We start from the raw sequence: 14,634 nt of genomic DNA on the forward strand, positions 1-14,634 counted from the left end.
GCCTAAAATTGGATAGAGTATTTCAGAAAGTAAGGAACCTCTGGAATATTACAGTGATAATAACATGGAGAACATTTACATAGAGTCTGAAGACTCATCAAGCATTTTATGCCTATTATTGATCCTCACAGTAGTCCAATGGAGGAGCATTCTCAGATTCCCATCTCAGCCCTTCAGATAAAAGTCTTGGTTCTTACCTTTCTTTAAGTCCCTGCTGACAACACCCCCATTCCAACTCCTATACCATCCTATCCCAGCCTGGAGTGCGAAGTCAGCCTTAGGGGGTCACCCGGGGTCTTCTCTCTCCAGGAAGGGCCTTTACGCTTTCAGCCTGGAGATATCTATGCAGAAGATGGAGATCATGACCTCAAGGCTGCTATTTCCTATTCCATCCTTACAGGTAATTGGACAGCTTGGGCCCCCAGGATGAACTGGGTATCCAACAAAAAGTCAGGCTCCAGTGTTTGGTCCCCAAGCCCCATCCATATTAACTACCCTCCCTCCTGTTTTCTAACAGGATACCAGGTCAGAAATCATCAGTTACTTTCAGAGAGACAGAGACAAAAAGAGTTTTAGAAAATGTACTTATTCATATGTACCTCCTACCAATAGCTTTGCTCACATAAGTATATGATTAACTTTTTTTCTTTTTTTCCCCCTGAGGCATTTGGGGTTAAGTGACTTGCCCAGGATCACACAGCCAGGAAGTGTTAAGTGTCTGAGGTCAGATTTGAACACAGGTCCTCCTGACTTCTGAGCTAGTGTTCTATCCACTGCGGCCCCTTCCTGTCTCTTTTCTTATTTTTATATGGAATTATCTTTAATACTTGTAGAATATGATGTAAGATGCTAGTTTAAGCTTAATCTCTTCCAAGTTCCAGTCTGCTCAGCAGTTTTTATCTAATATGAAATTAATTCCTAAATAATATATGTAATATATACATATATATTGAGTTATGATTCTCCCTTATCTAACCTCTTCCAAGTTCCAGTTTGCTCAGCAATTTTTATCTGATATGAAATTAATTCCTAAATAATATATATAATAAGTAATTGAGTTTCTGTATTTATGATTCCCCCTTATCTAATCATTTCCATTAATAGGCCTCTATATTTTTTAAAGCAATACCACATGGTTTTAGTGACTACTAATTTATATTATATTTAGAGACCCAAAAGTGCTATTCAACTTTCATCCCTCTCTCTTCATAATTTTCATTCTTTTGTTGTTTTTGTTTTTCAAAATAGTGGTTTTTTTAAAGTTACTTTTGGAAGGTAATAGTAATGGATTGGATGCTAGATTGGGAGTCAGACAATATGTGAGCAAATCCAGAGTTTGTTCCTCATTATAACCTCTGTAATCTTGGGCGAGTCCCTTTACCTTTTCTGTCTCAACATCCTCATGTTCCAAAATGAGATGGTTGAACTAGATCAGTGGCCTTTAACCTAAGGTCTGCGGATTTTTGTTTCGGGGGTTTTACATATTTTGCTCACTGTATTTCAGTAACATGGGTTTCTTTTGAAATCTTATTATCATATTTTATGCCTTTATTCCAAGAAGGGGTTCAGAGGCTTAATCAGTCCAAAGGGTTCCATGACAACAAAAAGGTTAAGGACTATGGTTCCCTTAATGCAGTGTCTGATACATACTGGAGAGGGAGCTGCCAGATTAATTTTGAAATGCATCCCTGTGGGACCGGTCAGAGAGCAGAGTAGGAAGGGTAGAGAGAGTGAGGGGTCCCAGAGGGGGGCTGGGCCTGGCAGATTATCCTTTGAAGAAAAACTCTGGGATAATCCTTTATCTGTTTATCTCTCAAAGAAAGCTTCATAGGTCTAGATCTCAGGGAAGCTGAAGAGAGTTCATTTAAGGAGTGAAAGACAATGGGGAAAGGAGCCTGGATAAGAAGTCAGATTAAGGCCTCTCAACCGGCCACTTTAATTTGCAGGGGCAGATGGTGACCGTTTTCATATGGATAACACCACAGGGGCCCTAACCATGCAAAAAGAGGCTCCCAGCAGCCAGCTCACGTCTGCCTTCCACCTCACTGTGATGGTATGGCCCAGTAAGGGGAAACAAAGCCTGCAGCCTTTCCGTTAGCTGGAGGAAACCCCGACAAAGCTCTGGGCTACTCCAGTCCCTGAAAATGTACTTATTTATATGTACCTCCTACCAATAAGCTATATGATTAATTTTTTTCTTTTTTTTTAATATGGAATTATCTTTAATATTTGTGGAATGTATATAAGATGCTACTTTAAGCCTGTCTTCCAAATTCCAATTTGCTCAGCAATTTTTATCTAATATGAAATTAATTTCTAAATTAGAGGGCCCATGAGACTCTGTATACCTCCAGAAAAGGTGAACAACTGGGCAAGAGAAGCTGCCATCTTCGGGACTAGGAGGAGGAGGGTGGGAATGGTAATGATAAATAGAGAGAGAGCTTTCAGTTCTGATCCTTCCACCCAAGACTAGACAGTTTTGTGGAGGGGAGCCCTATGCTGCTGCTTGTGGGTAGGAAGATGAGCAGAGATGTGATTCCTGACTGGCAGAGAGAATAATGAGTGAGATGTATAATAACTGGGGAATGGATTCACACACAAAAAAATTGAGACAATCAGGGTTAAGTGACCTGCCCAGGGTCACACAGCTAATAAGTGACTGAGGCCAGATTTAAATTCTGCTCTTCCTGACTCCAAGGTCAGTGTTCTACTCACTGGGCTACTTAGCTGCCCCAGGAATTCTCTTTAGGCTGTTGCAAGCCTTGGGGGAGAGAGAGACTTCACAGACACATATAGAGAGATGAACCCTAGAGAGGCAGTGAAGTGAGAAGAACTTTTCGAAGGCAGATGGAAATCTTCAAGGTCAAGGGCAGTGTGTCTATACAGCTCCAAGGGCTCTCGGTCTTTCTCTTGTTCTGCTCTCTAGGGCACTTTTCTCCACAGATGTCTCCACGATTTCTCTCCCAGTCTCTAAAACAAACCAAAATAAGTCCCTACCCAACATCCCACTGCATTTTTCCAGCCATCGGCATTACTGCCCCTGCTTAAGCGGCATTCACTCAGGACTTTGCCAGGCTACACACATTTTCAAAAGACTTTTTTCATAGTAACCCAGGGAGTGAAACAGCTCAGTTTTTGTGATTGTCATTTTACCACGAAGAGATTGAAAACCAGAAAGGTTAGATTTCCTTACGTGTCACACAACTAATTCATAAAATAATTAGAAGCAGCTTTCTGCTCTGCTATGCTCTTTCTACTCCATCATGAAATAGGGATAGAAAAGTGGGAAGGGAAAGGGATGGCCTACAGAGTGCCATGGGGTACTATGTAGGAAGGAGGGAGGAGAAGGGAAGAAGAATCGGGGTAGGAAAACATGGTGCTAGAGTAGAAAGAAGAGGATGATAGAGTTGGAATCCTGTGACCTCAGCCAAATCACCCAGTCTCTACTTTTAAATCAGTTTACTGAGTAAATCTGTAAAATGAAGATTGGACTAAATAATTTGTAAATTCCTTCTAATTCTAAAATCCTTTATCTTGTGGCCTCAGAGAATCAGAATAGTTGGCTCTCTTGGGAAGATGGTTAGAGAAATGATGGGGTAGGAGTTTTTTGATGGTATTTGTTTGGGATTTTTTTGCATTTCTGAACCAAATACTCAACTGGTCTGTTTAGAATTAGGAAACAACCATATCTTGATTTTGGACTAAGACAATCCCTCTCTGTGCTTTAGTTACCTCCTCTGAGAGCGTTACTTGATAAACAGGATGCACGGGAGTCAATATGATTAATCCTATCTATTGAAAAGAAAGAAAAGATCTACAAAAGTTCTAAAGACCAGCTGTGCTCCATCCAAGGAAATGGCACTTCCATCAATGGGATGGATTTTTTTGTTATTTTTTTCTAAATTTTTTTTTAATGATCAAACTTGTCCCCCCCACACACACTCTCCTTGTCCCACCACTGGGGAGTGGGGGAACAGACAAAAAATAACCAAACAAAAAATATATATTGTCAAACAAAACAAATTCCTTACTAGTCATGTCCAAAAACATGTGTCTCAAGCTGCATATTGGTCCACCACCTATCTGTCAAGTGGAAGATAGCATTCTTTATCAATGGTCCTCTGATCAGATTTTAAGACTTAGAATTGTTCAATTTTACAATGTTGTTATAGTATACAATCATTTTGCTTATTTCCCTCTGCATTAATTCATCAATATTTACCTTTCAAAATTTCTTTTATTCATTCTTCTTTTTTTCTTCTTCATCTTCTTTCTCTTCATTCTTTTCTTTTTTTTCTTCCTCAGTGAGACCAAATCATCCATCTCCATCATGGTAAGAGTGGGAAGAGAAATAATAATCTCTCTCTGACCCCTGATAAATTTATCACTCTGAACCTGGTACTCATTCCCTTTCTCATACCCCTACAGGCAGCCCAGGTGAATGACCCCAGAAAGTATGCTGTGTCAGAGGTGCTGGTGAGGGTACTGGCTGTCAACCATCATCCACCCCGCTTCTCCTTGCCCCACCATACTGCCTTTGTGTTCGAGAGTCCGGATACTGCCACCCTTCTGGTCACCTATGGTGGGCAGGTCCTTTCTCTCCATGCAGTGGACCCTGACTTCCCCAATGTGAGTTATTATCCCTTTCCCAGGTCTTCTGTGAGTATGAGGGATATTTCTCTTTTCAACCCTTGAAGAACTCTACAGAGGGGATACACAGATGGAGAGAAGGCATCAATCAATCAGTTGACAAGTCTTTATTAAACTCTGCTGTTTTAGGAATAAGAGACCCCATCTCTTGATACCTGACATTCTCTCTGAGTCTCCCTCAAGCCTGAGATTCTCCCTCTCCCCATCTCCATCTCTTGGTATTCCTGGCTTCCTTCAAGTCTCAACTAAAACCCCACCTTCTAAGAAAAGTCTTTCCTGATTCCTTTAATCTTAATATCTTCCTCCTATTGATTATTTTCTATTCATTCTGTATATATTTTCTTTTTACATGTTGTTAGTCTTATTAGTACCTTAACTTATGAGTTCCTTGAAAGAAAAATTATCTTTTGCCTTTCTTTTATCTTTAGCATGATGGGTACCTAATAAACAGTTATTCTGACTGATTATTACTATGAACTAATAATTAGCTCGTTACTAAGAACTAAGCATTTTTCAAAATGCTAAAAAGATACAAAGAAAAGCAATAGTGGTGCCTTTCTTCAACGAGTTCACAATCTAATGGCAGAGACAATATGTTAATAATTAGGTATATACAGTAGAAGACGTGTACAGAATAAATGAAAGGTAACCTTGGAAGAAAAGGCACTAAAAGCTATCAGAACTCCTGCAGAAGAGAGCATTTGACCTAAGTTTTGAAGGAAGTCAAGAATTCTGAGAGAGAAGTGAGAAGGAAGAGCATCCCTCTTCCAAGGATGGGAGATGCTGACAAAAACCTAGTATAACTTGCATCATGAATTGGATCCCCAGTGAGGAATGAGAAGAGACCCTTGGGTAAAGCCCCAGTTGGGTATGGAATTATGGGACACACACACACACACACACACACACACACACACACACACACATCACCTGCCTCCCTCCTGGATACATCTAATACCTATCGCCGACAGGGAATTAATCCAAACTTGTGGTACAAGCTAGTGTCTGAAGGCAATCACTCCCAGCTTTTCTCTGTCACAAGAGATGGACTGCTCCTCGCAAGGCCAAATCAGCTCCAGGCCCAGGAGACCTACCTGCTGCAGGTAAAAGGTCCTCCTCCCACAGCCCAAGTTTTCTTCTCTGCTCCTAGACACTAACTGGTCCCACCCCGTTCAGAACTTCCTTCCTTAAGATCTTCTCACTGGTAGTTACAGCTAAACATGACTGACTCCCTTGTCATGAGGAGAGCCTGGGAGCCAGAATGCCTGGATTCACTTCCCAAATTGACCTTGTTGGGCAATCCTGGGCTCTACAATTGAAAAATATGACTTCTTTTTACTGAGTGTGTGTAGAAGTGGGGTGGATGGGGGGGGATTTAGGGGAAGAAGAGTGAAACATCCTTAGTTAACTCCTCTATGACTGAACCAAATGCTTCCTAATCTATTTTTCCCTCCCTGATTTCCCTGGTCAAACTCTAGGTGATTGCTCAGGATGCAGAATCTGGGGAGGTGGCCAATACCACTGCTGGTGTGGAGGTGCTGCCCTTGGGCCAAGCAGGTAATAGCAAGGTCCTAGTGAAGGGGAAGGTGGATGGGCCATGGGAAATGATAGGAGGATGGGAGACATTGATCTCAAATCTTGTTCAAATAAAATGGGGGGATCCATGGGAGGGTTGCTGAGCTGGGTATTCCCTTGTTCCATGTTCTCCCTCACAGTTCCTCCAGATCCTTCAGAGTTGTCCTCATCCCCAAATATGGCTGACAGGGTGGTAGTGGTGGGCAGCCTGTCCCTGGCAGGGCTATTTCTGGTGACCGGATTTAGTCTGGGCATTTGGGCACTGAGAAGGTGGCGGCAGCACCAGGAGTGCTCCAAGCAGACAGCGCTAGCTGATGAAAAGCATCCCAATGTGGTGAGTGGGCAACCCCCCGGCCCTCCCTCCCTGAGAAAGAAGGCCGACCTCTGACTTTCCCTTACCTTCGTAAGTCCCTTCGACTGCCTCTAACTCAAGAATGTAAGGGTAGAGGATGTAGAGTTGGAAGGGACTTCGAGATCTTGTCCAACCCTTTCATTTGACAAGGGAGGAAAACTGAAACTTAGAGAAATGGGGTAATTTGCCCAAGATCAGTTTTGTAGCCAATAAGACACAGGACCAGAATGTGGCTGTGATCCCCTGACTCCAAATCTAGCCTTTCTGCTTCCTCACTTTTAAAGAGACTTGGATCAGTCATTATTAGTGACAGACGAATAGAAAGTGCACTTACCTTGGAGTCACACAACCTGAGGTGTCTCTGTGGCATTCCCTGTGATAAATGGGACAAATTAAATCTCTTTGTGTCCTAGTTCCCTCATCTATATAGTGAATGGCTGGACTGGAGCATCTTTAAGGTGCCTTCCGGCCCTCCAAGGTATGAATGTACAGATAAATAGAAGAGGAGGGTTGGAAGGAAAGCAGGATGGGAGCTTTTGTAGTCCAGATTACCAACAGCCGTGGTTTGAAGCACTCCCCAATCACAGATTTGCAGAGATGCTTATTGTCTCCCAATCTGGATGGGGAGGGCATAAAACCGATCCCTCCTGAGGCATCCAAGAATAGCAAAAACCTGCAGAAAGAGTCTCTCCAAGATTTGCAAGCCTGATGGGCACGGTCCTCTTGTGGGGACCCACAAGCAGAGAAGTGATCCTTCCACAAGGAACCTAAAGACCATTGATAGGATGATGTAATGAATCAGTGACCAAGTTCCTATCTTTTCTCCCTTTTTTTCTGGTGTCTCAGAGACTGCAGAACTAGGTGAGTGACTCAGTGGAACTTTTCTTCCTTATATTCTAGGACAACTGAGACCTTGAACTCCCCATCCTAACTGTCCCTCTCAACTGGGTCATTTCCACTTGACAGAAGCAACACTGGATTGATAGACAGTCAAGGAGCCCGGACAACCATGATCATCTTCTAATCTAGTCCCAATGCTTCTTTAGCTTTCCCAGAATAAAGACCACCAAGATTCCACCCTCGCTTATCTCTGGCACCCTAAAGATCTCATTTCCCAATCTCCTCCCCAATCATTCAAAGGCAAGACAAGCTCCGAGACTCATCTAATATTCCCAAAGGGAAAATGATTGCAACACAGAGAAGGGGAAAGGACTGTCAGGCAAACTCCATGAAGAAAAACATCCCACCATGTTTGTTTTCTTCTTCTACCTGCTCTACTCCTCCCAAGCCTTAGTTGTTCTCAAGAGGGACCCAAAACATTCTTCCCTGGGAAAGTTTCAGATTTATTTCCCAAGCCTGATCCTTTTGAGGCTGAGAGATGCTTTCCCAAGTCTCCACTAACCTAATGGATCAAGTGTTTGTAAAGCACCTACCATGTGCAAGGCACTGTGCTAAGTGCTTAGTATACAAAAAGGCAAAAGGCAGTCATTACCCTCAGGGAGCTTACAATCAACTAGGGGAGATGCCAAGCAAATATGTACAAACAAGCCATATACAGGATAAACAGAAAAAAATAAGAGAGAGAAGGCACTGTGATTCAGAAGGGTTGGAAAAGGCTTCTTCTGGTAGAGGATGAGATTTTATTTGGGACTTAAAGGAAGCTAGGGAAGCCAGTAGGTGGCAATAAGCAGGACATTCCAGTCATGGAGGACAGCCAGAGAAAACGCTGAAGATCCTAGAGATGCAATGCTTGTGGAACAAAACAGGAGACACCTGTCCTTAAGCACCACGCTTTAGGGAGGAAGACATGCACATAAATACACACAAAATAAATGTGCCATACTGGGAGTGGGATTCAGAAAAGGCCTTTAAAGTCATGGCTCCTGAGAGGTGGTGGTGAAGTAGGAGTACATGTCCACTGTGGGGAACAGTCATAACCTCGAGGTGCTAAATAAATATGAGTAGTTGTTATTAATGACAAGCAACAAGAAAGATGGAAAGACCCTCAAATAGGGCTTTGAGACTGGGTTCTAGACCTAGCTTTGCCACTAACTAAGTGAGTTTGGGCAAGTTATTGCAACCACTAGGTTTCCTCACCTGTAAAAGTGGGAATGATGAGACCTGCTTCACAAAGCTTGTGTGAAGATAATATGCATGTGGAGGTGCTATCATAGGGAAAGAATGATTAGCAGCATATGGCAAGTGTTATAAGTGTTATAAGTGCTTAGTACCACGGACATGGAAGGAAGGCACTCAATAAATTCTTATCAGTTGACTTAAGCTAGAATTCAAAGGGCTGAGTTGTACTTTCTAGAAAAAAAGAACATGCCCATAACTCCATTTGATCCAAAGAAAAATCTTGTTGAGTTAAAAAAAAAAAAAAGATATAGGGGGAAGAGGGGAAAGAAGAGAAGAGAGCAGTTAGGTGGCACAGTGGAGAGAGCACTAGCCTTGAAGTCAGGAGGACCAGAGTTCAAATCTGGTCTCAGACGTGTAACACTTCCTAGCTGTGTGATCCTGAGCAAATCACTTAACCCCAGTTGCCTCAGCAGAAAAAAATAAAAAATTTTTAAAAAAGATATAAGGAAACATAGTAGGGGTGAGAAAGGAAATCAAACAACCCCAAGTAGAGCTTTAGATTTGGGAGAATTTATCAATAATCAAACTAACAAAAATCATATGATTAATTCAATAGATTCAGAAAAAGCATTTGATAAAATTCAATATCCATTCCTATTAAAAAACACTAGACATTATAGAAATAAATGGACTTTTCCTTAAAACGATCAGTAGCATCTATTTAAAACCATCAGCAAGCATCATATGTAATGAGGATAAACTGAAACTATTCCCAGTAAAATCAGGGGTGAAACAATGTTGCCCATTATCACCATTACTATTCAATATTGTATTAGAAATGCTAGCTTCGGCAATAAAAGTTGGGAAAGAGATAAAAGGAATTAGAGTAGGTAATGAGGAAACCAAATTATCACTCTTTGCAGATGATATAATATATAATTAGAGAACCCTAGAGAATCAACTAAAAAGCTACTAGAAACAATTCAGATTTGGGGGCTCTCAGGAAAGGAGACACTTGGTATAGTCACCTGCTAGTTCTACTTGGCTTAGGTCTCCTAGGGGATAAAAGCAGCAGAGAGATGCATCCGTCCCTGCCCCATTTGATATAACAAGCTTGGGCCATCTTTCTGCCTCAGCTGTTACCTTCGGAGCTTACAGGTATCACCAAGGTGAGAAGGGAAGCTAAGATTTGGGTTCTGGGGTTACTCTTCCCATTGGCCATACTACAAACTGACAGAGTCAATAGGAAGGACTGGGATTTATAGCTTTCTTCTGAAGTGAGAATTGGTAGGAATAAAGACATGGAACAGTAGGGCTGAGAGGAAGCCCAAAAGGAAGAGCAGAAATGTAGACATCCTCCTCCTAGAAAAGAAAATCAACCCTTAATCATTAATAAAAGGTGCCTAAAGCACACTGAGACTGGCTGGCACTACTACACTCCTGCTTGTTGTCTTCCACAGGCCAAAAATGGAAAGTCGGGTCCAAACCCAGGGATATTTTGCTTCCAGAACAAAGGCAATCAATGAACCTACGGCCCCAACAGGCAAAGGATCCAGAGGAAGAAGAGCTCAAAGTACTGGAGCCAAGGGTCCCTTGCTTTCCACTAGTGGAGAGGATGAAAGATTTGGACCCAAGGTGAAAACTTTTCCTAATGGCAAGATTCCAAAGCCTGTCATGAGTTTGGAGGCTGTGTGGTCCCAAGAGCCATCCCAGATGTGCACAGAGAATACAGACACCATAACTGGCAGTGAGGTCATGCCATGTCAGGGGAAAAGGACAGGGGAAGATCACCCTCAGAAGTCTGAAGAAGAGACACTGATGGGAGGGAACAGAAGGCCCCAGGGCCCCTTAGGTTAGTCCCCATTCACATGCTGTGGACAAGGGGATAACCCCTTTGCTTTCTATGCAGTAGAAATAAACCTCATCAGAAGAACAATCTTGCCCCTTGGAGAGGACCATCTCATCCCTGTCTCCCTGGGCTGCTCAGAAAAGCCTCATTCTATTCAGGAAAGCCTCCACTGGAAGTTTTGTCACTTCTTCCTACCTTCCTTCTACAAGGGTAGACACAGGGAAGGGGGAGGCAAAGTCAGGAGAGCCTAAAAGAGACCCTGGTCAGAGACTCTGAGTTTGGGATGTGGCAAACAAGTGTGTCTCCCTCCTGGGACTGGAGAAAGGCAGCTGGGGTGGAAGAGTCCAGACTTATGAACTACACTGTCCCACTCCAAGACCTGAGCTCAATCCCTTCCACTCCCTATTTCATAGCTTGCTCTGCCACTGCCTATAATTGCTATCATTACAGTTCATTATTGTCCATTTTTCATGACCCCCATTTGGAGTTTTCTTGGCAAAGATATTATTGGTTTGCCATTTCTTTCTCCAACCCATTTTACAGGTGAGGAAACTGAGGCAGACAGGGTTAAGTGACTTGCCCAGGATCACACAGCTAGTAAGTGTCTGAAGCGACGTTTGAACTCACTGTCTTTCTGACTTCAGGTTTGGCCCTCTGTTGCCTGTACCACTTAGCTATTCTCTGCTTCTAACATGGAAGAACAAAGCTTTGATTTCCCTACTGGGGAAGATATGGGAGTAAATATGTATTAATTTTACACCTGAAATACTCTGATGAACCAGATCCACTGGGAAGGGTTTATAAGAGGAATTACAGAATTTCAGAGTCGGGAGGGACCTCAGTATTTCATTTCATGTGGTGCGAACCTGAATGGGACAGCATTTCTAGAAAGTGGCCATCCGGCCTCCACATGAAAACTTCCAGCAACTGGTAACTCTCTGTCTCCTAAGATAGCTTTTTGCACTTGACAACAGCTTCAATTGATAAGAAGCTTTTACTGATATCTCAACACTTTTTTCCCCATCAAGCATAATATTTATGTCTCTGCAACTTGCTGGAGACTAGTTCTGGCTTCTGGGGCCAAATCTGATTCTTCCATATGATAGCTCTTCAAATACTTGAAGAGACCAACTTGGTGGGTTACACTCCATTAAATTATCCTTAAAAGCTTAGGCCTGTATCCTCAATAATCCCTCATAAAGCAATATCCTGGGGAGGCTGGAGATAGCATCTGACCCTAAACCTCAATATCCTTTTCCATTAGTGTTCAGTTCTTATTCTATTACCACAGCTGGGTCTATCCAGGCCTGGGAAACACTCTCTCTCCTAGAAAATATAGGTTAGACAGAAACTCTGCTTCCCTTAATTCAATCAAGATATAGTTAGGAGGCAGCTGGGTAGGGCCAGTGGATAGAGCACCAGCCTTGAAATCAGGAAACCTGAGTTCAAATCTGCTCAGACATTTAACTCTTCCTATCTGTGTGGCCCTCGGCAAGTCACTTAACCCCATTTGCCACAGCAAAAAAATAAAATAAAATAAATAAATAAATATAGTTAGAGTAAAAAAACGGAACAAAACAAAATCCTTAATTAATAGAGTATTATGGAGGAAAAGTAAACAAAATAAGATTGTTACATTTATGAAAGCATCAAGACTGTCTTGAGACTTTCTTGGGAAGGGGAAGGAGGGAATTAAGCATTTATTTAGTGTCTACTCTATGGCAGGTACTGTGCTAAGATCTTTATAAATATTTTATTTGATCTGGAAAGTTCTCTTGTCACTCTTCAATCTTTACATCTGGGCTAGTTAGCCCACTGTACAGAAAGAATAGGATTAGGCAACCCCTGATGTTCCTTCCAGCTCTGAAGCATTCCAGTACCACGATAATTCCGCCATCCATCATATTCCTTAGCTGCTGGACATGGCCACCTTGTCTCTTAGCGACACTTAGGTGAGACCTAAGACTGGTCCAAGTGGCCCCTAGTGGTTGAATTTCTCTAGGTCCCTAAGGCTTCTACTGCGTGGGTGAGACTACTGGCTTCCTTTTCTAATTCCCACCGAATGAACCAGATTCTTCCCAAGAAATTCTTCCTATTCCTCTTCACTCTGGGCTCACTTTTAGTGCTGGAGTAACTGACACTTTCTGGTTCCAATCAGGGCCTACCTTTCAGGGCCTGGCCACTGGTTTTACATGTTCCCCCGGGGTTCTCAGGTTAATGATTTATTTGCCCAACTGGGAAGGAGTCAATCAAATAGCTATCTTGAAGTTTTATAATAATAAATATATTTAAAATGTAAAGTGGTAATGTGATTTCCAACAATGCTTTATGTCTTCATACTCCTAATAGCTCTTGATGTTCTATTATATCAGGCTCTCAAAGCTTACAGTTTGGATTCTCCCAGTATTCAGTGGGCAGAGATGGATGGGTGTGATTGTGAGACAAGAGTCTCCACAACTTGCTAATCGTAAGGGTCTAGAAGCTGATGTTCTGGAGGAAGGCCGAGTAAGAAAATGTTTCGATTTTCTAGTCTAGCACCTTTCTTTCAGTGGGTTTGAAGAAGTTAGATCAAAGGTAAGACTTTTTATCTGGGTTAGGGATACAAGAAAGTGTGTTGTTTTTTTTTTTCCCTTTTTATTTCTCCCCTCTAAAAGCCCTCTGTGATCATTATCTTATATATTATAGTAATCTATGTATTTTTCCAATACAAGACTGTAATTTCCATTAGAATGGAGACTATCTGTATTTTATATAAACTTTCTAATTTCCTCAATTTTTTGTGCTCTGTACATAGTAGGTTCTTAATAAATGTTTATTGAATAAATAAAACTGTAGAACTAATTATGACTTTGGATTCTCCAATTTTTTCTTCTACCTCGGGCACAACAAGGAACAAATTTAACTATGGAATGTTTCCCCAAATAAGCCCCAGCAATGTGTGGCAAATTGTCCAGATATACTTGTTCTGGAGATCTTGTTTTAAGTGATATGTCACAGGAATCCTGCACAAACGTGACACAGATCATATCTTTTCCAAGCATTCACACCTTTCTCTAAGTGGTACGACTCATTGGATTTGGTCTGGTTTTTTTGTTTTTCATTATTTCATCTCTACCAAGAGAAAGGACTAAACTTCCCAAGATTCCCTGGCCCAGAGTATGAACACTCATTGAAAGAACAAGGACTACAATTCCTATGACATTTAGTGTAAATAAGAGAGTAGAGCTTCAATATTCCAGATAATGAGGTTGCTGTCACACCCAAAACAATATCTGTCTGACTGTTTGGATCAAATGACAAAACAACATGTGACTGTGCTACTGTGTGGCTGAAGTAGGATGGAGAAGGAAATCAGTACCGTTGACAAAGTTGAGAAACTAGGAAGCTGGGTTCTTATCTTATGAAAATTGAGAAGCACTGACTTTCACTCTCTTAATCTTTTCTTTTTGGTGGGGAGAGACAATTGGGGTTAAGTGACTTGTCCAAGGTCACACAGGTAGTGTTAAATATCCGAGGCAGAACTTGAATTCAGTTCCTCCTGATTCCATGATTTCTTGGTTGAGAAATCTACTATCTACTGCACCATTTAACTGTCCCCACTGTATTAATCTAAGGAAGGCTTTGAAAGATCTGTGTATCTTGTATAATTCATACCAAATTGCCTGCCTTCTCAATAAAAGAGGGAGAGAATTTGGAAATGAGAATTAAAAAAAAAAAAACACAAATATTTAAAATTGTGTTTATATGTATTTGGAAAGGGGGGATAAATATTAAATTAAAAAAATACATATATTATCAAAGTAACTCCTCCCTTTAAGCCCCTCTCTCCCAATCCTGTCCAATTATTTGCTATGTTACTGATTCTATTTGTGCCCCATTTTTACATCTATGCCCTTCTTCCCACTTATATAAGCATTATCCCTAATCCAGGGGTTCATCACCACTCATTTAGATTATTGCAATAGCTTCCTTAAAAATAAAAAAAATTAAATTAAAAGGTAGAATTTTTATTGATATATATATTTTGCATTATCTATTATTCCTCTGAATCTCTCCTCTATTCTCCTAGCCAGCCATTCCTTATAAGAAAGAATAGTTTTTTTCAAAAAAGAAAAATTTTTCAGCAAAA

At 41.4% G+C, this 14,634-nt stretch overlaps 1 protein-coding gene across 1 annotated transcript in view; it reads left to right on the forward strand.

Annotated features, from left to right (window-relative positions):
- LOC111721123 (cadherin-related family member 5-like) overlaps positions 1-14,634 on the forward strand; it is a 28,881-nt gene that overhangs the window by 5,158 nt on the left and 9,089 nt on the right. The window contains 9 exon segments of the mRNA XM_031940218.1: positions 310-400; positions 1,947-2,053; positions 4,429-4,629; positions 5,622-5,753; positions 6,129-6,207; positions 6,366-6,559; positions 7,956-7,991; positions 10,117-10,176; positions 10,178-10,508. Of these exon segments, the coding sequence (XP_031796078.1) occupies positions 310-400; positions 1,947-2,053; positions 4,429-4,629; positions 5,622-5,753; positions 6,129-6,207; positions 6,366-6,559; positions 7,956-7,991; positions 10,117-10,176; positions 10,178-10,508 (1,231 nt within the window).

Source organism: Sarcophilus harrisii, chromosome 5 (genome assembly GCF_902635505.1).
Source record: "Sarcophilus harrisii chromosome 5, mSarHar1.11, whole genome shotgun sequence".
Taxonomy (NCBI): domain Eukaryota; kingdom Metazoa; phylum Chordata; class Mammalia; order Dasyuromorphia; family Dasyuridae; genus Sarcophilus; species Sarcophilus harrisii.